Source organism: Epinephelus moara, chromosome 8 (assembly GCF_006386435.1).
Source record: "Epinephelus moara isolate mb chromosome 8, YSFRI_EMoa_1.0, whole genome shotgun sequence".
In the NCBI taxonomy this organism is placed as follows: Eukaryota; Metazoa; Chordata; class Actinopteri; order Perciformes; family Serranidae; genus Epinephelus; species Epinephelus moara.
This window is the reverse complement of record NC_065513.1, coordinates 37,526,783-37,549,453: the sequence shown is the minus strand read 5'-3', so window position 1 is coordinate 37,549,453 and position 22,671 is coordinate 37,526,783. Positions and strand designations below refer to the sequence as shown.

General features: G+C 42.0%; 1 protein-coding gene across 25 annotated transcripts in view; it reads left to right on the top strand.

Moving 5' to 3' along the window:
* The window catches only part of LOC126394778 (calcium/calmodulin-dependent protein kinase type II subunit beta), a 125,687-nt gene that overhangs the window by 91,065 nt on the left and 11,951 nt on the right, over positions 1 to 22,671 (top strand). For 5 of the 25 annotated variants that reach the window (XM_050051850.1, XM_050051827.1, XM_050051828.1 and 2 more), the window contains 4 exons: positions 2,862 to 2,930; positions 9,440 to 9,484; positions 14,605 to 14,653; positions 20,664 to 20,753. In XM_050051850.1, coding sequence (XP_049907807.1) covers positions 2,862 to 2,930; positions 9,440 to 9,484; positions 14,605 to 14,653; positions 20,664 to 20,753 — 253 coding nt within the window. The remainder of the gene's footprint in view (positions 1 to 2,861; positions 2,931 to 9,439; positions 9,485 to 14,604; positions 14,654 to 20,663; positions 20,754 to 22,671) is intronic. The other 20 variants (XM_050051847.1, XM_050051845.1, XM_050051838.1 and 17 more) reach the window with 7 other exon arrangements.

Genomic DNA, 22,671 nt, shown 5'->3' with positions numbered 1-22,671 from the left:
TAAAAACAAAAATTATCTCTCATTTCTTTAGTTTGTGAACAACAACAGTAACTCAGAGCGAGATTCAGATTCTGTATACAATATTAATAGTTCAACGAAATAAAATCTATCACAAATTACACATTTCAACAGCTCACAAATACAAAAAATGTCCCCTGGGATCTATTTATATAAATCAACAGGTGATTTCCTTCTTTTAGTAAAATCTTAAATGATTGAGTTGGGTTTTTTTTTTCCCACCTCTAATCATCACGCAATCAACCTGTGACAGGCTGTTATGATACCACAACTATCACACATTCATATATGGAGTTTTGCCACAAACGGCACGTGGGTTTACATTACCAAAGGCTTGACGCTGTGCTGCTGCCAGAGGAGCTGCTGAATGAGTTCCCTCTGAGCAGTAAGTCACTAAAAGAGTCTGAGAAGTCCGGGGCTGTTCATAAAACATTCAGGACGCCACAGTTTATTCCACACTACTGAAGCTGCTTCTCTTTTGGAACCACCGTGGAGTCAGTAATAATTTCACTTTCAGCCATGCTAGTTGTTGCCGTGGGTAACTTGTTGACGTCAATATGTCAACAAGTTGAAATATTGCGTGTATCAGGTTGCGAATTCTTTAGGGCTGTACCCAAATATTCGGATATTCGAATATTTGTTTCTATGGGTAGGTATTCGATATTCATTTTTTTATTTTATTTTATTATTATTTTTTACATTGTTAAAAATGTGCAAATATAGTATAGCCTACCAACGGAGCTTGTGCGCACGGCACGCTTGAGCGTATCCGTCTGAGGCTGTGGATCAGTGCCAAGTTTTACCACTTTATCACTATTCCCTCTAACTTGTAGCTGTTTTTTCGTTATCTTTTGAATTTAATATAACGTTTGTTTTCCCCCGTTTTGTACAATAAATTATTGTTTAAAGTTTCAACAAGTTTCTTTTGGAGTGCGTGACACAAGTGTGTTTTGAAAACGACCGCGGACTGTCACCTGCTCAACGCATCAGTACCTTCGGATGCCATGACAGTAATAGCCAATAATGTCAAAATATCATTTACAGACCGATTTAACAGACGATCACTGCTGCCCGACCCGCAGGTCCATTTGCGGGTCCCGCGGGTTACGGGTCGACCCGCGCATCACTACTCAGCTCAGTCTATAAATGCTCCTACACAACAGTAAGGCTCTAGACATTATATTCTATTCAGGCCGGCAGAACCAGCAGCGCATCGGCTCTACAGTGCACGGCACTGCTGATTAACCATTTTATTGCAGCACAGAGTGTCTGCCAGCAACCAATTACTTGCAGAGGCTTCCTACAACTTGTTTCAACGGTTCCGATTTAATCAGAAGACAAATTAAACAGGATGACTAGCCAATGTGAGAATCAAAAGAAAGCACAGAATAATGTACTGAAGGAGACCATCACATCTTTTTGTGGTTTGAGAGCAAAGATCCGGTCGCCGCTGTGCAAAACTCTGCAATACAATTAGGTCCCAAAAAAAAAACCCTGGAGTCCTCCACCATATTCGAATATTCGTTTTAAATTCTGCCAAAGGTCCGAATGTTAAAAAATGGTATTCGGGACAGCCCTAGAATTCTTCATATATTAAGAATTATACCGGTATTATCATGGACGAGATGATATGACACACCTCTAGTGGACAGAATGGTGGCGTTACAAGCGGTAACCAATGGCTGAGCAACACCACTAGGTAACCTTAGCTGTCATCAGGCCTGGGTGGTGCGCAGTGCAGTAAACAGAAGAAGAGCAAGATTAATCTATGTCCGACATGTGTAACCGGTCAATGATTAATGGCTAACTGGTAACATCTCCAGTTCAAGTATCAACAATCTTTCTAAAGAATCTCTGACTCCACCTTTAATAGGACATTAAGTAACCCATGACCTCTCGTGACCTCTGTCACTGAGTAGGAGGGATTGCTTAGATGTGATAGTGTTACATGATGAAGATTTATGTAAGGCTAGCTGACTTCTTAGACTGAGTCACTTTGGTGAGTCACTTCCACACCCAGCTCTCAGCCCCATTTAGCAACTTCAAGTTGATATATTTTCCAGACAAGGTTACAAATAATTGAATGCAGATTTAATGCAAATATCATTATGATCGAACTAAGCTATAAAGGACCTGCCGCTCTTTGATGTGTGGCCTTCAAAGGAGCATTTAATCAAGGCTCATAAAGGTGATTCATTCCGGCCAAATGGCACCGCTGAATCGATGCAATGTGAAATGGTAAGCAGCGGAAGTCACCAGTGACGCCGTCGTGATGTCACCAATGTCACCCGCCCCCTCATGCCACCTCTCAGAATTACAGATTAGTGTTTTGAATCACAGCTGCTGCTGCTGCTGCTGCTGCCTGCCATCTACTGGACTCCACACTGAGACATTCACATATCTTTGTCTTACTATGGTTGTTGTTCAGTAAAGGGTCGCCTCACCTAAAGTGGTATCTCCTCCTTGTTTTGGTGCAGTAATTTAGTGTACCTGAACAGTCATTTAAAGGCATGATAGTTTCTTTTAATGTAGTTTTTAGGACTTTAAGCAGCACAAACAAAACTACACAAACCTCTACTACATTTGGGTGGCAAGAGAATTTTCATACCTAAACCTTTTCTCATATTTTGTTTGTAATTCCAACTGGAAATAAGTGAAATTTAATTAATAGTACGTCACAAAAGGTAAAACGCTGAAAGAAGTACAGAAGTGCAGGGACACAGGCTTTATTAAAAGCACGCACACATTCACGCACAAGCACGGACACACTCTCACAAAGCCACCTCTTGCTGTTGTTAACACTCTTGTTGTGTCTCTACCCTTTCCTCTCCTTTCCTGCACAGCCCCAGACAAACAGCACCAAAAACAGCATAGTCACCAGCCCCAAAGGAAACATCCCTTCACCTGCTCTGGTATTTACCTCCTAACCACCCCCCCTCTTTACCTTTGAGTGTGTGTGTGTGTGTGTGTGTGTGGGTCTATTCCACTGCCCGTCTGTCCTTCAAGACCCCTATTTCCTACCCCACTCCCCTTCTCTCTCACTTTTGTCTGTTATTCTCTGTCTGTCTCGTTGTTTGTGGTCGATCTTTGCCCAGCTGCTGCAAGGCCCACAGCAGTCGGGCAGGTCTTAAACCAGCAGGTGGTGTCAGGAAACATTTCCACGTGGCAGGTGTGGATGCTATGTGACTTGCACGCGGGTTGATATTGTTCTGCCATGTCGTTTTCTCTGTCAGTGAGAGTTTCCCAAAAGAGGAACAGACAGGCAATGCCTGCCGGGGCTGTCAGTGCGATTTACCCCCTTCTTCCTGTGTATGCCGCTGTAGAGAAGCGGATCCCCACTGCGAGAGCATCAAAGTCCAAAGGTCTTCAGATTGTCCTTCCAGCCAAATAGCACACCAGCTGGTTTCAGAGATTAATTCCTCCTCTTCTGTTAATGGTGTGAAAATCAGAGAAATCGGCTTATTGGCTGGAGAAAACCTGCATGGTCTTGGGCTTCTGGCACGTGGTCACAAAGCGCTTTTATTGAGGGAATCTGTGTGCATTTACACCTGGAAGGATAGTCCAGAAGTGCAAACAGGAATTTTACTCAGCATCAAACCTTCAGGGGGGATTTCCAAATTATTTGTGCTTCTCTTTTTGATTTGTGTTGGCTTCATCTTATTTACACTCTCTGTTAGTGATAGGGTTGGATACCTTTCACATTTCAACTGGCACTGCCCGCTGCAATTCAGTACTGGTAACTAACAGTCCCTTTTTTCACTACTTTACTCTCTCAGTAATAACAAAAATATAATATAGGTGTTAAAAAATAACTCAAAACTCCAAGCTGCCGGGCACAAGTGAAGAGAGATTCTGAGGGAGTGTGCTGCTGACAACGGAGACGTGTAAGTCTGCACGGAGCTGGTGCAGGCAGCTGCATGGGTAAAAATGAGATTTGCTTAAGAGGTGAGTGAAAGACGCTGATATGTTTGCAGTGTAGATATAGGGAAGGTTTTCACCTGGTGCCACTGTGTCACATTGTGGCTGCAAGGCGTTGTTGTTCAGTTGTGCAAGTTCAAGTTCAGTACCCAACCTTCGTGGGTGAGTTACAGACATGGGAACTTATTTCTCATCATTTTCTTTCAGTAAAAAACATCATCATTTGTACATCTGTTAGAATAAGATCGTCCAACAGTACACCTTTGACTGGTGGTTTTGGATAGATAAGCCCCAAAAAAAAACAGGTTTGCAGGTTTTATGTTACCATATGTTACCATTTTAAAGGTGTATCATACTGTAGATTTTTATTGTCAGACAGCTATTGGTTTCAATCCATGACACTATAAAAACAGTCTGTGTTTGCAACAGCATTAACAGCTAAGTGTAAGATCAACCCTTAAAAGCATTTGTATGGTGCTTGAAGACAGCACATAAGTTCAGACTGCAAACATGTAAATCATGTACGTTATTCTGAAGACGTCACAGGATAACTGTATTGATTGGACATCAGGAACGTTTTGTTAACACCACTACTCATTATGACCCATTTTCCTCTTCCCGTCTTTCTCTTTCAACAATTTTTTACCAGTGCAAAAAAAATACTGGTAAAATCCTTTTCCTGCTGCTCATGGTTCACTGTAGTCATCAGTTTAGATTAACTTCACCTTTGACTTAAAAAGAAAAAGCAAAAGTCTGCATCCTCGCTGTGTTTCTCATGACTAAAGCCTTCTACAGTGTGCTCTGCTACTCATTCAGGGTGAAGGACAACAGAAGGTGACAGTTTCAAAGCATGTGCTCTTTTCTTTTTGCCAAACTGTCTTTTACAGCTACCTCAGTCATTTAATAAGTAATTTAGATTTTTAAAGTGGTCAGTTTGCTTCAGTTTTATGATACCATCACATACTGTTACTTTTAAAAAGGGAAAAAAATAGGTATAAGGATGCAAAAAAAAGGTAGTTTTATGCCCAGTTTCAGTTGTCCAGTGTCCAGTCATTTTATAATAACTAGTCCATACCCGGGGATGTGTTATGTATAGAGGAATAAGAAATCAAAAACAGTATATTAGAGGAGATGCAAAATCAGAGCACTGTAAATGCACTGTGTAATAAATATTAATGTAAGACAAACAATGCACACTGTATTTAGAAACATGGTTTATGGAAAAATACATGGAGCATAGTTTTGGCTGACGGCACGGAGGCACGTACGTATGCGGGGCTGTGCGTGGGCACACACATACACACGCAACATGGAAAAAGAATGAAAGAAACAGTGCAAAGTGCACAGCGCAATGTTTAGTTTGTAATGTTAATAGGCTAATGTCAGTAAAGTGAAAATACGTAACGGCTGGCTCGCGCACACAGACACAGACGCGCGTTCGTTCAATAAAATAATTACCTTAGTCTTCAGCAAGTGTGGTCCGAGCGCAGGTGTTTTCCAAGTGGTCTCCACGCATGCGCAGCTCGTGCTGCTAATGGTGCTCACAGTATGAATGGGTAGTGGACAAAAACGCGAATATAAACAGTGGAAATGTGGGAAAAATGCAAAAACGGCATCGTGGCTGTCTGCACATGACCAAGATGAAAGCCTATGTGCAAGTTCAGAGAAACAGGTCAAAGCAGTGAGGAGGAAAACGGACGATGACAGACGGACGGAGGGACAGAGGTTTCTCCATTTAATAGTAGGATGTTGTCACAATACCAAAATTTGAAACAAAAAATGATACTCAGTATCATGACAAATAATAACAAAAAGTTTAATGCACAAAAAAATGTGACAATTGTTTTACTTTGTGTCTCTGCCTTCAGTCATGTGGTGGGTTTGTTGCTGCAACAGCACGTTGAGGACCAGTTGATTTTGTAGTTTAATTTTATAACATATGATACACTTAAAAACGTTCTTTTTTTTTTCTTTTAAATTCAAGTGTCCCTTCTCTAAATTCAGACTTTTCTGCAGGTCCTTGAAGGCAGCAGAGGCTAGGCTCTCCATGAGTTTGGGGTGGATAACTGATCTGTTGATCCGTTCAGAGCCGATCACATCAGTTAGACCCAGTTCAGACCTGGTAGAATGAAATGTTAAGTTTCACTTCCAATGTTCCTGACACTCTGCTGCTACGTTTATGCCAAGAGTGCGCTCTGTGTTGTACAATAAATAACCAAACAGAATATATATTTCACCGGCGCTCCTAATGAACAGTCCAGCAGTCCAAAAACAGAAAATCTATTTGTGTCGGCAGATGTTTTGATCGTGGCTGGCGGCCAATAATGAATGAATGTGTGGGAAACCCTGCTGTTGTTTCATCTGTGCAGCCTTGGGTTGAATATCTGATTTGACAGTACTGTCATACAGTATTAGTTCAAGTTTTTGACCATCAAAGCTTTAGTAAGAAATATTTGCGATTAATGAGAGACAAGGATCAGTTAAAGCACCTAAAATAAAGTGACATTTAGCCACTTTGTTGGTCACATAAGCCATAATATCTATTAAAAAGAATACTTTGCAAGATGGCTGAGCTGTTACTTACAGTTTTCCAGGTTTGCCGAGCTCGTTGTGGATTTGTGACACACCTGTTTCGTTTGGCGTATCTTGCGTTTGACTTTTCAGGGTCATCTTCGCAATTTTTGAATCTATTCCAGATGCTTGACGTTTTGACATTTTGTTAATGTATCTGTAAGCTGGTCAAACTCTGCCAGTTTCTGTAGCACAGGGCTGCTAGAGACTGACATTTGATGAGAGCAATTCAGAATCAGAAAACTACAACAAAGTTTAAATGTACTTGTCTGAGAATGATAAAAAAAACTATATATGTAAATACTGTTACATAAAGATTTCGAGATCATTTCAGTTTAAACAAACAAAATAAGTATCGATAACATATCGTTTAGCCCTTTTTGTAAGATGTTAAAGCAGATAAACGATGTCCTGATTCATATATTGGTTTCATTGGAAGCTGTTCTGTAAGCACATTTGTAGAAGAAGATAAATCTTCATAAAACTGACTCATTTCAGTCGTACTCCAGCAGTGAGCTACATTTGAAAGGGTGTACGAGCATAATGTTTCCGACACTATTTTCCTCTGCGCATTATTTAGCCAAAATAGCAGCATTATATCATGCCATTTATACACCCAGGCCGCGCTTAATTATAAATCACTGGCAACCGAATCCTAGATGCCTCACTAATGATCTCACTTACTTCGACATGTAACACAGCTAAGGACTCAGGCAAGTTTGTTTCCTGCATACTAAATATAGCTTTCATACAGTGGCTTTACAAAGCTCCATCTGAGCATGTAATGATAATATGTTACAGACTCTAGGTTATTGGTCAGTGGGTCACTAACTGATGTAACCCAGTGGTTACCCTGGTATGTTGGGGAATACCAGTTGCTGTATCACTAGCAGTAGCCTGGCCTCGGCGTGGTGCAGTGATTAGGGCTAGCCACCTGCTCTCAGTCCTTTCGCAGAGAAGGCAAAATGACAGTTGTCCTTTTGTGAGTGTGTGCATGCATGTGATGTTAGCGTACACCCCAGTCCTCTTTGCACATGTGCAGACACATTGTAAGAAGCACTTGATAGGAAGTGTGCACGGAGCAGAAGCACAACCATAGATCACAAGAGGCTTTTTTTCCCCTGATCCTTGAAGGGAATAGGGAGTGGGAGGGCGGCTGTGATCTCCATGCTGTTGCTAGGGACTTGAGCTAGTTACTGTTTAGCCATTTGGTACATTAACTCCTTCATCACAGAGCTGCCAGGTCATGGAGAGACACACTTACGTGACCTTAATTTTCCAACCTGGAAGCAGTGTGGTGGGCTGCTGAGATTCCTACATGACATGTGCACAAGTACTTGAATATATACATGTGGCTTGACTCTATTTACGTTTAACAAAAGGCCCTCTAAATGAAATCATTTGACTCATCTGCACCACTGGAACATCCCTGCATGAGCCTCAGTGTTAATGTAAAGTCAGCGTCGATGATATGACACCATCAGCCCTCACCCCCTCCTTCTAATCTGCAAACCCCAGGTACTTTATTCTCACTCATCATCTTCTCCCAAGTTGCCACCGGTGCCTGTTGCCCTGGGTGATGGTTGCCCTGACAACACCGCCATCATCACCAGGGAGAAAGCTGATGATTGGTCATCACAGAGGTGTCATTTCCTGGTAGGGGGAGAAAAGAGCTGCAAATAACATGGGTGGCGGCGCTGGGTTCTGATTTACTGTACATCAAATGACAGTTTTTGGCAGACTGTGGAGAGCTGCAGAAAAGGGGAGAAAATATATCCGTCTCTGTTCTGAATCATCAGCAATCAGTGCCGGCTGTATGAAGTGACAAGACGGCAACACTTTGGGCTTTGTGAGCCGCAAAGTTCAAGCAGCACTGTTTGAAAGGAGCCACTCATTGTGCTAAAAATGTAACAAAGTCGTCGCGGAAATGACAAAAAATCATTTGATTACAGAAACTACAACATGAAAAGAAGAAAGGAGACTATGCTGTGCTATGAGTGGAAGTTCCAGCTTAGTTTTAGCAGCAAGAAGGTTAAGAGGGGTGTTGGTAGCAGAAGTGATAACAACGAGAAAAGTTATACGGCTAATCTCGTGGAGCGACTGAGCCAATTCCATGCACACGATCCTGACCAACAAAAGACCCGGCAATTTCAGACAGTATTTCTTTTAGAAAGAAATCCCGAAATGATGCCAGGATGTGCCCGGGAGTGCTCGCCTTTTCTTTTGAGACAAGTGTGAGGGAACAGAATGACCCGTTTTCATCTTGTGGGCCATCTTTTTGCCGGGTGTGCCGGTGCCTTGTAAGATGTTGAGGCTGGTGTTTATCTATGTCAGAGCTCATTTATATTGTATGAGCTGGCTGTTCTGGTGTACAATTCTCTTGATTCTGCACATATTTGCATCATGTAGGGCATTGGAGGCAACTTAAGGATTATGCATGCACAGCAGGGCAGTGCGGAAATAAAGAGCAGCCATGTTCGGCAAAAGCCTGGATAAGCTAAGGTTTAAAAATGTCACAGTTTTGAGAGCAACTTAATGCTGCCCCTTTCCTCAGGCTGTGTACAGACTGTGTGTGTGAGAGCGAGAATGCGTGCGAGTACTGATGTGCTCATGGCAGACACTTCACCCTGCGTTTCAGTACTGTCTCTGACTCTCAATTACATTTTTCAGCTCATCCACCCACTCCTTCTCTCTGTTTGAAGGATTCTTCTCTCTTTCCTTTGTCAGCGTTAACAAGCACTTTCTCTTCATCCAACATTCATATCACTCTCCTCTCCTTCTTTTTACACTTAATCCATTCCTATCAACTTTTATGTCACAGCCTCTTCTCTTTCTTTCCCTCCCGCTCTCTTCCCCTCTCTTTCCTCTTTCTCGTTTATTCCACGGTCCTCCATCTTCCCTCCTCCTCCTCCTCCTCTTCTTCCTCCTCCAGGAACCTCAGACAACTGTCATCCATAATCCAGTGGACGGGACGAAGGTATACATACATCATCCCCCGGTCCTTACCTACTCTTTATCCTCTCTGTCATTCTCCTCCTCTTCCTCTTCTTCTCCTGCCCTTTGATCCTTCTTCTCATCGTGCATTTGTGTGAGCGCACCATGGCATTGGTTTACTAATGGGTTTGTGCATATGTCTGTGTGTGTGTGTTAGATTACACTCCTCAGATAGATTACTTTATATTATGAATGGAACAAGTGGTTATTGGGATAGCAAACGTTGAGAGAACTTTCCCTTAAAAATCTAACAACACTCAGTATCATCCAGGTGCATTTCTTTTCCCCGTCTTGCCTTTGTTCAAGCAGAGCATTGTGCAGCATAATGAGCAGTGTTGCTAATGATTTTATGCTTAGATTCATGCAAAAACAGGACCTTTTACCACACTGTGGAATCTAGGTTATAGAATTATAAAATGGAGTTGTCAGAAAGCTCCGATGTAGCTAAAAGACATATTTTTTGTTAGGGATGCACCGATTTATTGGCTGTACATCGCCATCGGCCCATGTAAAATAAGATGACATTCACTGTGGCAGATGCTTTCCTGTTGTATCACGTCAATTTTGTGCAGGCTAAAAAGAAGGGCTCGAAAACGTACAGCCTAAGAAAACATTGTTGGGATGAACAGAGACGGAGAGAGGGACACCTCTGGGACAAAAGGAACAACTCACTATGGACACATCAGGGGATGCATCCTTTTGTGTCTCTGATAATGCTCCATTGTGAACTACAACTCTGTGTTTAAAACGTCAAGAGGAGAGATTGTTAACGTTAACTGTAACTAACAGCCAATGAAGGTTGCATCGGGTTAAATTATGATGTGTTTAAGCTGTCTTCGGTAAAAAGGTAACCTGGAAATCCAGATGCGTAACATGATGACGACAGCGCTGTGCCGTAGGAGTCGAAAAGTAAACAGTCAAGATGGCAGCTGCCAAAGGACCGCGTCCATTCAATTTAGCTTTGGAAGAAACACTAAGCCAACTACACTTATCTTTTTCCTTGAGAGAGGAACAGAAGACTGCCCTAGAAGCCTTCACTTCCAGGAAGGACGTTTTTGCTGTTTTGCCGACGGGATATGGCAAAAGCATAATATATCAGTTAGCCCCACTGGTTGGCAAACCAATGGGGCTTAGTGCAATGAATACGTCACCTTGTTTTTTGCTCTGATTGGCTATCGTGCTATCCAATTGCGTGTGGCGACATTTGAAATGCCTCAGTTAGTGCCCCTTGGGTTGGAAGGGTGTATCAGTGAGGGCCAGACTCAAAATCTTTATAGATTTAAGTCTGGATTTCCAGGCTAGTAAAAAGGAGTATTGAGCGAAGATAAATTATAACGTTCGCTTGATGTTGTTAAATGTAATCCGCTAAAATGAAGCTTTGACGAGAAATTTCAATAAATAAGTTGCTTGAAGGAGGAATTTGCTGATGTTTTCACAGCAATATAACAGGGAATAATGGGGGCGTCGGCCAGCGCCCCATGTACAGAGGCATTGCCTCGCTGCAGCGGCCGCGGGCTTGAATCCGGCTCACGGCCCCTTGCTGCATGTCAGTCCCCACTCTCTCTCTGTCTCCCCATTTCACCTTCTGTCCTGTCAATAAAGGCAAAAAAGCCAATAAAAAATAATCTTTAAAGAGGGAATAATGAAATGTTTAGTAAAAAGTAGGGCTGCCCCCGACTAAGAGCTATCCTCGTCGACCAATAGTCATCATTTAGGACCATTAGTCGACTAGTGTCCCGCATGTTTACGATATTACTTTAATTATTAAATGATATATTTTGGTGGTTTGAGTTGAAGGTGTGAGAAAGAATAGTATCAGTAACATTGTTAACACTGTGCTACATTACAGAGAAATACAAAACCGTACTAATGAACCTTCATTAATATAGGCCTATATTTTATCTACAAGTGCACGTCACACACTGAGCGAGCCGCCTGTTAATGACGCTGTGGGCTAATGGGCATGTAGCTACTTCCATGTTTCAGATGATACGTCATGTTTGTAGTCGACCAATGAAGATGAGTTTACATATCATGAAAAAAGATGTTTTTTCATGTGAGAGAAGGTTATTTTTTGATTGAGTTTGTGCTTATTCAAAGGTAATTGTTCAGTTTAGTAATTTTTTTGCCATGGATATGTCTTTATTTCCCTGGCACAAAAGGGGGAATAAATAACAACAAAAACAAAATAAACAAGAGCAGCAGCAACAAAAAACCCTCAGTATTGGTATCAGCTATTGGCTGTAGTTATTTTGAACATCGGTATCGGTGCATCCCTAATTTCTGTATCGTTGTCGTTATTGATCTTTGGTTTGTACCCTATCACGCAGCCTCCTAAATGTTGTTGCTACAGTTAGTGTGAATGTGTGTGGGTCTGTAGGTGTTTAGAGGATGTGCATGAACCTGCATGACTTTGCAGTCAGATCCCTTCATCAGGTATGACCAAGCATTTATTATCCGTGTCTGTGCGTGTGTGTGTGCCACTGTGTTTGCTGAAGTTGTTTTTGCTGAGTTGTGATGCGCACAGCTGAAGGGGAACAGTAACGTAACTTTTTTTTCCTGAAGCCACATCCCAGTTTTGCATCACAACAGAGTGACCTTTCCAGTAGATTTTGGGTCAGACCTCAGAGGGAAGTGCTTGGCTTTGCATTGTGAACAACAGTAGGTCTTGGGAAGTTTGAAGGGAGGCAACACAGGAAGGCACTGAAAGTATCACGGAAGAATTCTGCTTCATTGCAGTTTTGTGTTTTCACACCAGCGGCCAGATGTCACAAGAAACATGCACACACACCTTCTTCCACAGGTAAAATGGTGTTTATAAAGGGAGAACGTGCACCCCTCACACACGTACACTCAGTTTTAGCTGAGACAGCTACTGGTGATGTGATAAGGAAGAGACTGAATGTAAGTTGAGAGACAGGTAACATTGTTTTTATGTTGTTATTTCAGGCTGCACATCGCTCTGTAAAATGTCCACGAAGACACTTTAAAGAACTTCATTTTAAATCATTTATGCGCTATGAATGAATCATTGATCTTCCCTCTGATATTTAACAATAATGATGACCAAGATTTTACCGTGACGATGGTTTGAGGAAATGTGATGAATTTGTGAAGGGGACGCTACAAATGTCCACAGCGATGCGTTATGATAGCCACTCTTGCAGCATTTGAGAACCTCACAGATGTGACAGCGTTAGTGAAAAACCACTTTCTTTGCCATCATTTGTCACTGACAGGTCTAATTGTCAGTAGATGGTACAACAATTGATGTGCAAACAGATGTTGAAGACCATTTCTACATCCATTAATATTGAACTGTGCTAGTGTGAAAATTAGGCTCATGCATGTACGCCCTGTTTCACAGCGACGAGAGTTATAGAACGTAATCATGCAGCTTTATAGAACTGACGAAAAGAATGTGTATGCATATTTCTGAAACTTCTCCCGTGTGCCTAGCGTGTAGGAAAACTATGAATAAACCTATCTAGAGCTAGCGTTTGATTTGTCCGTTCTGGGCTACTGTAGAAACAACATGGCAGACTCTGTGTTGGAGGACCCGCTACGTATGTAGATATAAACAGGTCATTCTCAGGTAAAGACAACACAGCAATTGTAGTTTCAGGTGATTATAAACTAATAAAACCCAGTCAATGATATTTAATTTAATTTATCCCCTGAAACTCTAAACATTTAACATCTAGAACACTTGCTTGCCTTGTTTGGTCCATCTGGTCATGAGAGAATGATGAATTTTGACCTGCGTGCGCCCATATTGACACCTTTGTACAGGAAAGGACCCAAAACATGAGGTTTTATAAAACAGTAAAGCTGCCTCTCTGATGCGTGGACATCCTGGCATTGCAGAACAAACAGAGGGGAAGCCTCGAGTCATGATTAAATGGGTGAAATACTTTAGTTTATGGACTGAGAAACAAATATAGACTGAACAACAGTGAGGGTTAATTACAGCAACATGCACAAATAAGTATCGTATTTTGGTAGGTAACATTTACAAGCCCTCGATGCAATGAAATGAATAAAATGCTAAATGTCAGAAAGAAAACTTCTCTCTATGATTCAGACCAAAGAAAACAAACTGTAGGTGCGATCACACTTATAATGATATTTCTAATATGTGAGGATGCCACAGTTCTCTCCCTCACACACACACACACACACACACACACACACACACACATATACACACATATACACACGTACAGTTTTTCTCTTCCCTTGTTCTTCCTCTCCTCAGGTCACCAGCTGCTCTTTAGAAGGCTATGAAACCACTTTTGTGCTTTGTGCTCGCGATGCTGTTCGTGCACGCGTGTACTTCTAATGAGGTCACCGAGTCTCTCAACTCTCCTCTACATGCAGGGGAATTTAGGCCCATTTAATCTGCTAATTGGAAATCTGAAGCTAACTTCTCCTCTGGCGAAAGCCCGAGATGAGAGACACAGCCAGGCAGACAGAGAGGTAGATGGATAGATCACACGATCTGAAGCCGTGCTTAAGATGACAACTTATTGCCCTGTGAGAATCCCCTCCACCTGCCCCCACTGTTGGAATAGATGGATGGAGCACATCCCATTGAGTTTCTGTCAGTTTCAGCAAGAGACGAGAGCACCCTGCGGAGGAAAGACGTCACATGTCCACATGGTGTGAATGTGATGCACACACACAGAGAATGAAGCTGCCTGGAGTAGAAGAAGACAAAAGAGGTTTCAGGTCAAGGGTAAAAAAAGTCAAATATAGAATGACTGCTGTGGATTACTGGGCTTCTGGGCTGATGGTTTGCTGCATGGTTTGACTTTATATTCGCAGAGGCTGGATGGTGGTGACACATTAACACTTTAACAAGACTGTGATTCTGTCCTTGTTTGACATCTGTTCATGACTGTAGTCACATTAATTGGACATATTTGGTGCTCTGTAACCACTTTTGGTTTTGTGAGGACTTGACATAACAACACAGGAAAACGCCCCCTACTGGCCTGTGATCTGACTGTGTACAACAAGTGTCGTGATGTGTGTCTTCATGTGTATTTAGCACATATGTGTGCGCTGAACCCAAACTCACTGTCTGTCTCTGATCTCCAGGAATCATCAGACAGCAGCAACACCACCGTGGAGGATGAAGACGTGAAAGGTAAGACCGCAGAGACACAAGAAATAACAACACGACAAATTCCGAAGCTCAGAAAAGTCATGTATTGAACTGTTTGCTGCAAGTGAAAGGTCAGAATGCTTCTGTGAGCAAATTTTGCAGCATCCCTTGACATTTCCACTGTACTGATGTAATTGTTTGTTGCTGCAGCCAGTCTACAAAGAACGTGGGTAACGGCAGAATTCCACCACGATGTGCCTCTCGTGATTATAAAGATCACATGAGGAGGACAAGTCATTTTTTGGAACACTAGAAACATTAAAAACAAGTGTATGACATTCAGCAGATAGCACGCCCAGAAAGTAGAGGAGATTTGGTCGACTGCCTTTCAGTAGGGCTGCACAATTAATCGAATATTAACCATGAGTGACTGCAATATTGACGCTTAAAATGCATGCTGGGATCATAAAAAACTGCTGCATAACACATCAAGCTATTCCTAAAAAAAGCTGTCATGACTGTTGCAACTGCAGACGGACATAATGAAAATCATCTGTTCATTATCTATCATCATCCATTGTCTGGAAGTATTTCGGATTTAGGAGAGAACAAATCACATCCAAAGAGTGCGTGAGACGTGTCTGCAACACAAAGAAGCACAACTTGTTAAACCACCTGGAAAAAAAACACCACAATTTGCAGTATGATGAATACATGAAGTCCGAGAAGAATAACATTGTTAACATTACCGCGCTACATCCCCAGCCTAATAATAAATCTAAAAAATACAGTGGTTAGGCCTGCCCCCGACTAAGAATTTGTATCGTCGACCAACAGTCGTCATTTAGGGCCATTAGTCGACTAGTCGCCCGCATGTTTACGATGTTAATTAATGATTAAATTATATATTTTGGTGGTTTGAGTTGAAGGTGTGAGAAAGAATAGTATCAGTAACATTGTTAACACTGTGCTACATTACAGAGAAATACAAAACCGTACTAATGAACCTTCATTAATATAGGCCTATATTTTATCTACAAGTGCACGTCACACACTGAGCGAGCCGCCTGTTAATGACGCTGTGGGCTAATGGGCATGTAGCTAACTTCCGTGTTCATATGATACGTCATGTTTGTAGTCGACCAATGAAGATGAGTTTACATATCACCTTGGGTTCGTCCTTCACCTTCTCAAAATGATCCCACACTTTGGATTTCCTGCCCGACATGTTATTAACTAGCCTGTGGAATAACCGCAGGTACCAGCCCTGGAAATTAACTGCTGAGCGTGGCCACTTCCTGTGTCTGTCCTTTCACATTAAATTCCCACATGGTCCAGTCATACAGGTTGGTGGATACATATCCATCCAGGTTTAAAAGAAAGATGGAAATAACCAATGCAGTCACATTCCATTCGGCCAAATATATGGGTCCAATAAACACTGTCAATGTTAATCAAACTCATCATGGTTATTATTTTAGCCATAATTGTGCAGCCCTTTTTTCAGTAGAGCTTGTTAAGTTTTCAAGTTTTGTGATGGTGGATTGCAACAAGTTCTGCTCCTACTCTGAAGTTACACATGTGGAAAAGGATTCTTAGATTCTCCTCACAAGTTGTCAGTGACATAATTCTTGTACCTGAGTGAGCTTGTATTTATGAAATTGGACATTTTTTTATGGTTAATGATTACCATTAAATGTTCTGACAACACAGAGAGCACAACAAGTCTTCTTACAACTGGCGCTCTGCTTTGCATGAGCTTCTTGTTTACTAGACGGCAGTTTGAAGAGCCTCAGGGTGCTGATGCATTTTGATGCCAACTGTTAAAACTCTCTCTCTCTCTCTCTTGTGACTGGCGTTGTCTTCGTTTTGGCTTATTAGAGGTTTTTTGCTCTGTCTCTGAGATGTGGTTTATTTTTTGACAGGGTGAACTTTTGTGTCATGGTGATTCTTGGCCATTTGTAAAAGCTTTTAGGTGTGAAATGGAACAAAAAATGGCTTCTTTTTTATTCAGTCACCATGTGAACCCAAAAACAGAGATGTTTTAATTGAGTTTTACTCTTAGTTTGAAAATAAAAGTTATACGTACACATGTGTGGTATGGATTGTGTAGAAGAGACTTACAGTAAAGTTAGTCATGAAGCAGTCAACCGGCTGATAGCTGACCTCTTACTGACCCCTCATGGAGCCTGGCTGTATTGCTTCCTTCTGCTGGTTTTTTTTGTGTGTGTGTGTGTGTGTGTGTGTGTGTGTGTGTGTGTGAGGTTTTTTGGGGGTGGCTGTGAAATCTAAGAGGCCTTGTAATGCCGTTGAGGTCTGGCTTTCTCAAAAGTGTTGCCATTTGGCTGAAATCTTAATACTGAGAAACACACACCTCTGGAATAACAACATGCCTGTTCGAGGTGTCAGCTTGCAGAGTAGTGTTGCTTGTGGCTGGGATTGTAAAATGACCGTCTCAGTAGTGCACATGTCACACAAATCAGCACATAACTTCACAAAGTGCTTTTGTGTCCGCTGCGTGTGTGTGTGTGACTGAATCTATGTTTGCGTAAAGTGTGATTTCGTGTGTGTGTGTGTTTGTGCGCCTCACACTCAAACACCCCTGTTCTCCACATCTAAGCTGAGTACAACGCGTAAATCGGGTCATGAATGTATCATTTCGGTGCCGGGCATACAGAACAGAATGTGCAGTTCCATGTCCTCCTCTTCCTCCCTACAGAGGCTTTGCTGCTATGTCACAAATCCTCTAGCAACCATGGCAGAGCCGTCATGTAGGTACGCACAGAAAACAAGACACAGATCACTGTATTGAGTGACTGCTGGAGCTTTTAAACATGACAAACTATTAAGTGTCACAACCGCTGTCAAGCTGTCAGAGGCACACTGGGTCTCCCTCACCTGGTGGTGAAGCTGCGGGGTGCACAGTGTTCTGTCTCTCATCTGATGCTAACACCACTGTGGTGTGATGCCTGTTTTTTGTTGAGATGACGTCTTTGTGTTAATATTAGGCCTATTATTTCATGCTTTTTTGTTACAAGGTTTTGTTAGTTGTGACTGTTAAGACTGAAAAGGGCATTATGAATCAGACATAGTGCTGTGCATTGTTATTGCTGCTGCCATCCTCTTTGAGATGTGTTCTAGAAAAAGATATGTTTACACGAGGAATCGATCCCTTCTCAGGTAATTTATGTGATCACTTGATCTTGAAAGACATTACTTGTGCCCATCTCTATGTGCAGCACTGCAACACTATTCTGAAGTCATTCATAGAGGAGCAGTGTGTCGTCTATGTATCTGCACACTGTCCAGTAAAAATGTAATCCCATTCACCTAACATGCCTCCTGGATGGGAATATCGTAAAACATCTGATTCATAAAAGTTTACACCGCTACTTGTTTAACCCTCCGGTCCCCCTTATAAAAAATTGTACCTGTCCCCTTCGGGAAGTTTTTCGTCCTTGTTGAAAAACAGCCATAAAAATATTAAATATTAATATTTTTTTCCACTTTTTTTTGGCTTAAATCTTTTAACCAAATCCTACTCAGATTATACATATCAAATATTCATTCATTTTGAGGATTTTTAACCCTTTATATGCCATTTTCTTTACATGAAGTCACTGTTACTTTTATGAAAAAAACATGAATTATGAATTACTTTCTATTTAATAAATGTTGGATGGATTTTTTTTTCATGTTATCACAGTCTGGGATATGTGAATGATTAATAACAACACCAATTTTGATGCATTATTATTTTTTGTGCAGTTTCAATTTTTCAGTAAACACTGACACCTTTCCCCTTCGGGACGTTTTTTGTCCTTGTTGAAAAACAACCATAAAAATATTAAATATTAATATTTTTTTCTACTTTTTTAAAAAATAGGAGAAAAATTCAGGCAACTTACTTACTGCTTATTATTTAGTGTGTTTGCTCTGCTGGGGAAGCAGGAGAAAATGTATGATTCAGCTGGATTTTAGTAAAAACTTCCATTTTGATCCCCTAACTTGACATTGTGTATTTTGAGTCCATGTACACACACACACACGCAAACTAATATTGCAATATTTTTATACAGACCACACTGTCACATCCTTATGAGCACAGCAAGACCATTTTTGATCTACTCTGCATTTGCCCTCCCTGTTAGGGGCCTATAGTGCTTCAAGTGCCAAACCAGGAATTGTAATCAAAAGACAGCAGGGCCCCAAAAATGGAAATTGGCCCCATCTGTTTTTGTTGTTGTTATTGTTTTACCATTCTTGGGTCTCTCTAACCAACCTGACTGCCAGAGATAGAAAAAAATCACATTTTTTATGTAAACTGAAGGGAATCAAAAAATGTCGTTTTAATGGGTTTCAATCGGGACGGTTTTCGTCCGAGGGGGCGAGTTGTCGTAAAAGGTTGCCATTTGTGTATTTTAGGCCTGATTTAGGAGCAGCTTTAAAATTTCAAAATATCACCAAAAATAAGGTTTCTGACCAAATGTCATGCTATATGCATGAACACAGCCAAAGATATCAAAAAATAAAAACTGAAAAATGACTGAAAAGGACGTTTTCCATCCGAGGGGGACCGGAGGGTTAAAATGAATTATTAAATCCACCCTTTACGGGAGTAGGGTACCCCGAGGGAGCATTGCGTCACCCTTATAGCCCCGGGCTCTACTGTACTTTCCCTGTGTACACAGTGAAAGGTATGCTCCCCCTACACATATCCTTTCCTTCCAAGGTCCCAAATTGGAGCCCTACCACCCCACCCCTCTGGCAGGAGAGGGCAAGGGCACCTTGGGAGGGGGGTCCGGGCTAAAGGGGGAGGCGTCTATATTTAGCCCTGGTGGCAGGAAACAGAGACGGAGTGCCCAGAGAGGCGTTAAAAACACACCGCTCTGCTAGCGCCACCCTTGGATAGTATTAGTCTCACACAGCAGTTTTAAGACTCTTAAGATACGAACCCGCAGATAGCACGCTTAGCACCAGAGAAAACTACAAGGGCCAGGTGAGTGCGGGAGGAAGGGGAGCCGTGTGTGGTTAGTGGAATAGTTCATGTCATGTCGGCCTTTGTAGGATCTTGTCAGGTCAGCGAGTGCTCGACAGCTGGTTTGTAACCCAACACCTGTGCAGGCTCTCGGAGCATCTGAACACATATCTGCTCTGTTACTCTCAAAACTTTTATAGTAGAGAATATGTTACAGAGAGTTTTCTGAGGGCCGCTTGTTGTGACTCGTTAATTTGCAGTTTTGTTGTGTAGGTGGTAATTTATTACATCAGTTAACATTTGTAGGATTGCTTGCTGTTAAATTGCTAATCCTGAAGTTGTTCTTTTTGTGACATCTGTGGAATTAAGTGCTAATTGCTGGGATGTTTCGGCACTGGACTTCGGAGGGATCAGCTGTCAGTCAAACAGTGTGGGCCGTGCTGCATATCTGGTTTCTTAGAGGAGGAAAATTTACATTTGTTGAAGCAAATGTTTGTGCTGGTCTGTGAATTTGGTGGCACAAAACTGTTCTCTCTTGTGCCATTCATTTTTTCCTGCAGGGACTCTTTCTTTCCTTCAATTTGTCAGTGAGTGTTAACGTGTTGCGTTTCCCCTCTGTGCCAGCTGATTAAACAGACAAGCGGTAATGAGTAACATCCAGCTCTCTCTCATTATCATGGCCATCACCGTTGTCATCATCCATCCTCTGCTCACTGGCAAGACTTCCATTAAAGTCTCAGTAAAAAACCTCACATGCAGCAGCAGCTACTGTTGTAAATCCGCCTGTAATGGAGCCATTAACTGGGATAACGAGGAAACTGCTCCCTTTTTTTTCTTTTTCAATGAGATCTGGCGACAGAGGACTCTCAGTGAAAAGTAGCTGTGATTTCTCAGAGCGAGAAAAGGTTGACTGGGTTTATCATCTCGTATTTATCTGCCTCCACCTCATGTCATCTCACACCATCATTCCACACTGTGACATTTCAGGTTGTTTTTTTTTTTTTGTGAGGCCCATCTCTCTTTGCATTCATGTGTGTGTTTGCTGTCATTCTCTGTGTGTGCGCATGTTATCAGGGAAGAGCTTAGACAACAGCTCGCTTAAGGCGCAGTCCAGCACAAGCTCCCAGCCTGATAGCTCTCAGGGCTCCTCAGCTGCTGTGCACTGTAAGTCAGCATGGCTCGCCAAATGCAGCCTGTAACACACACACACACACACACACACACATCCACATGCTCTACTAGCAATTCACCTTGACTAAACCCTTCCTTGTGTGTATTCCATTCAGCAGCCCTGCATGTATTAAAAGCATACATCTGCTGCCATTTAGCACCTCTAAATCCCCCCATTGCCCTGACTTGCACTGTGCTTCATTCCTCCATCAGCGTCTTCTTAGTCAGCACCATTCCTACGTCTTACTATCAGACAGTCTGAAATACCCAATAACAAAATAAACAGTCAAAGAAACAAGCCGTTCTGAAAAACAGTGAGATGCTTTGTAGTATTTCTACTCCTCTACTATCCCATCCTCCCCCCGTTCCACCCACGCCACGTGTGTTTGGAATAACTCGTTGTCTCCTTCTCATGGATGTACGTGGAACAGCAAGGCAACACTGCTCCATGACAGTCTGTGTTTTAGCTGTTTTTCAGACGTTTCTAAGCATGAATTTTGTGTCTTTAATGTTCCCTTCACTGTCTGTGAGTCAGATTTTGTCTTGGAGAGCACTAAGGACACATCCAGGACAACAATTTCACAGTAAATGAGACTTCATTGCTGTTGATGCTTGTCTCAGTGCAGTGGTTCTCAACCGGTGGCCCTCAGGCGTCCTTGAGGGAACTCCAAGGGGTCCCCAAAAATACGAGGAGTGGTTTATTTTCATAATTTAATTGACTAAAAAGTGACTCAATGTGAGTGAGAGTCATAGGAGTGACTGTTCTGATCATAGGTATCACTTCTCAACCGTTATCTCCTCAACTGTCGTCAGGGTTCCCATGGTCGCACATTTTCCAGGCCTAGAAGAGTCATGGAAATAGTAAAGATCATTTCAAGTTTTGGGAAAGTCAAAGAATGTTGTTCTGTGTGATGTAATTGTTGCAGTAGTCTTTCGTGGATAACGTTTCATGTAATGTAATGTCACAGCAAATGTATTTCCTGTAGCTGTCGACACAACGTTCCTCTAATATGTGTCGCTATGTGACATTTTCTCCCCACATTCTGTCTCTCCCTTCACATATACCGGCTCCTGAAAATATTTGAATTGAGTTTGAATCTGATGTAGGACAGGAAAAAGTTGAAAAGTCTTGGAAAAGTTTTGAAATTTTGCGCATAAAAATGTGTGGGAACCCTGTGCAGTTGAGTTTAGAGTTCTGGTCTTATCATATCTAACAACCAAAATATTTTTAGATGGACACATGAGGCCTAAAGTGTTTACCTGATATCAGACAGAACTGTCAACTCGTTTCACTCCGCTTCCATCTGCAGTCAGACATTGCGTTCACTCTAACCGATTTCTGTGACGGAGGGAGGTTTGATTTTCCCGTATCAATCACTAGGGTCGAACGTATCTGCTTGAATGGGTCTGCACCATTATCACGCCAGCGTGGTGCGCTGAAAAGGCGGCGTCTGCACACCATTTGACAGTTACTGTAGCCTGCAGATGTGCCGGATTTGCCACGGGAGTGACTTATACATCACCACGACTACATGGTCCATATAAACACAATTAAGTCAAGGTAGACTGGTAAGACAGAGAACTGATGAATGTCATTCAGTCTTACTCAGGCTTACATAAAATCGCATGGTGAACATTACTGTGCATGCAGGCAATTATTCGTCAACTTGGAAAGCTACCATGGCTTTTGCTCCCTTAGCCAGTATTGCTGTTTGTGTTGTCAGCCGACAATTATGCGATTGCTGCAGCTGGCTGATACATTACACTCCATGTAAACAGTTTTCTCGGTCCTTGCGGTTGCCTGTGAAGTATACCAAAGGTGCACTGAAAGAAAGTGGACCCACTCTGTCATCATCTTAAGCCCACACTGATGCATAGCTCTGCCAACATACCTGTTTTGTCCAGCTTTTAA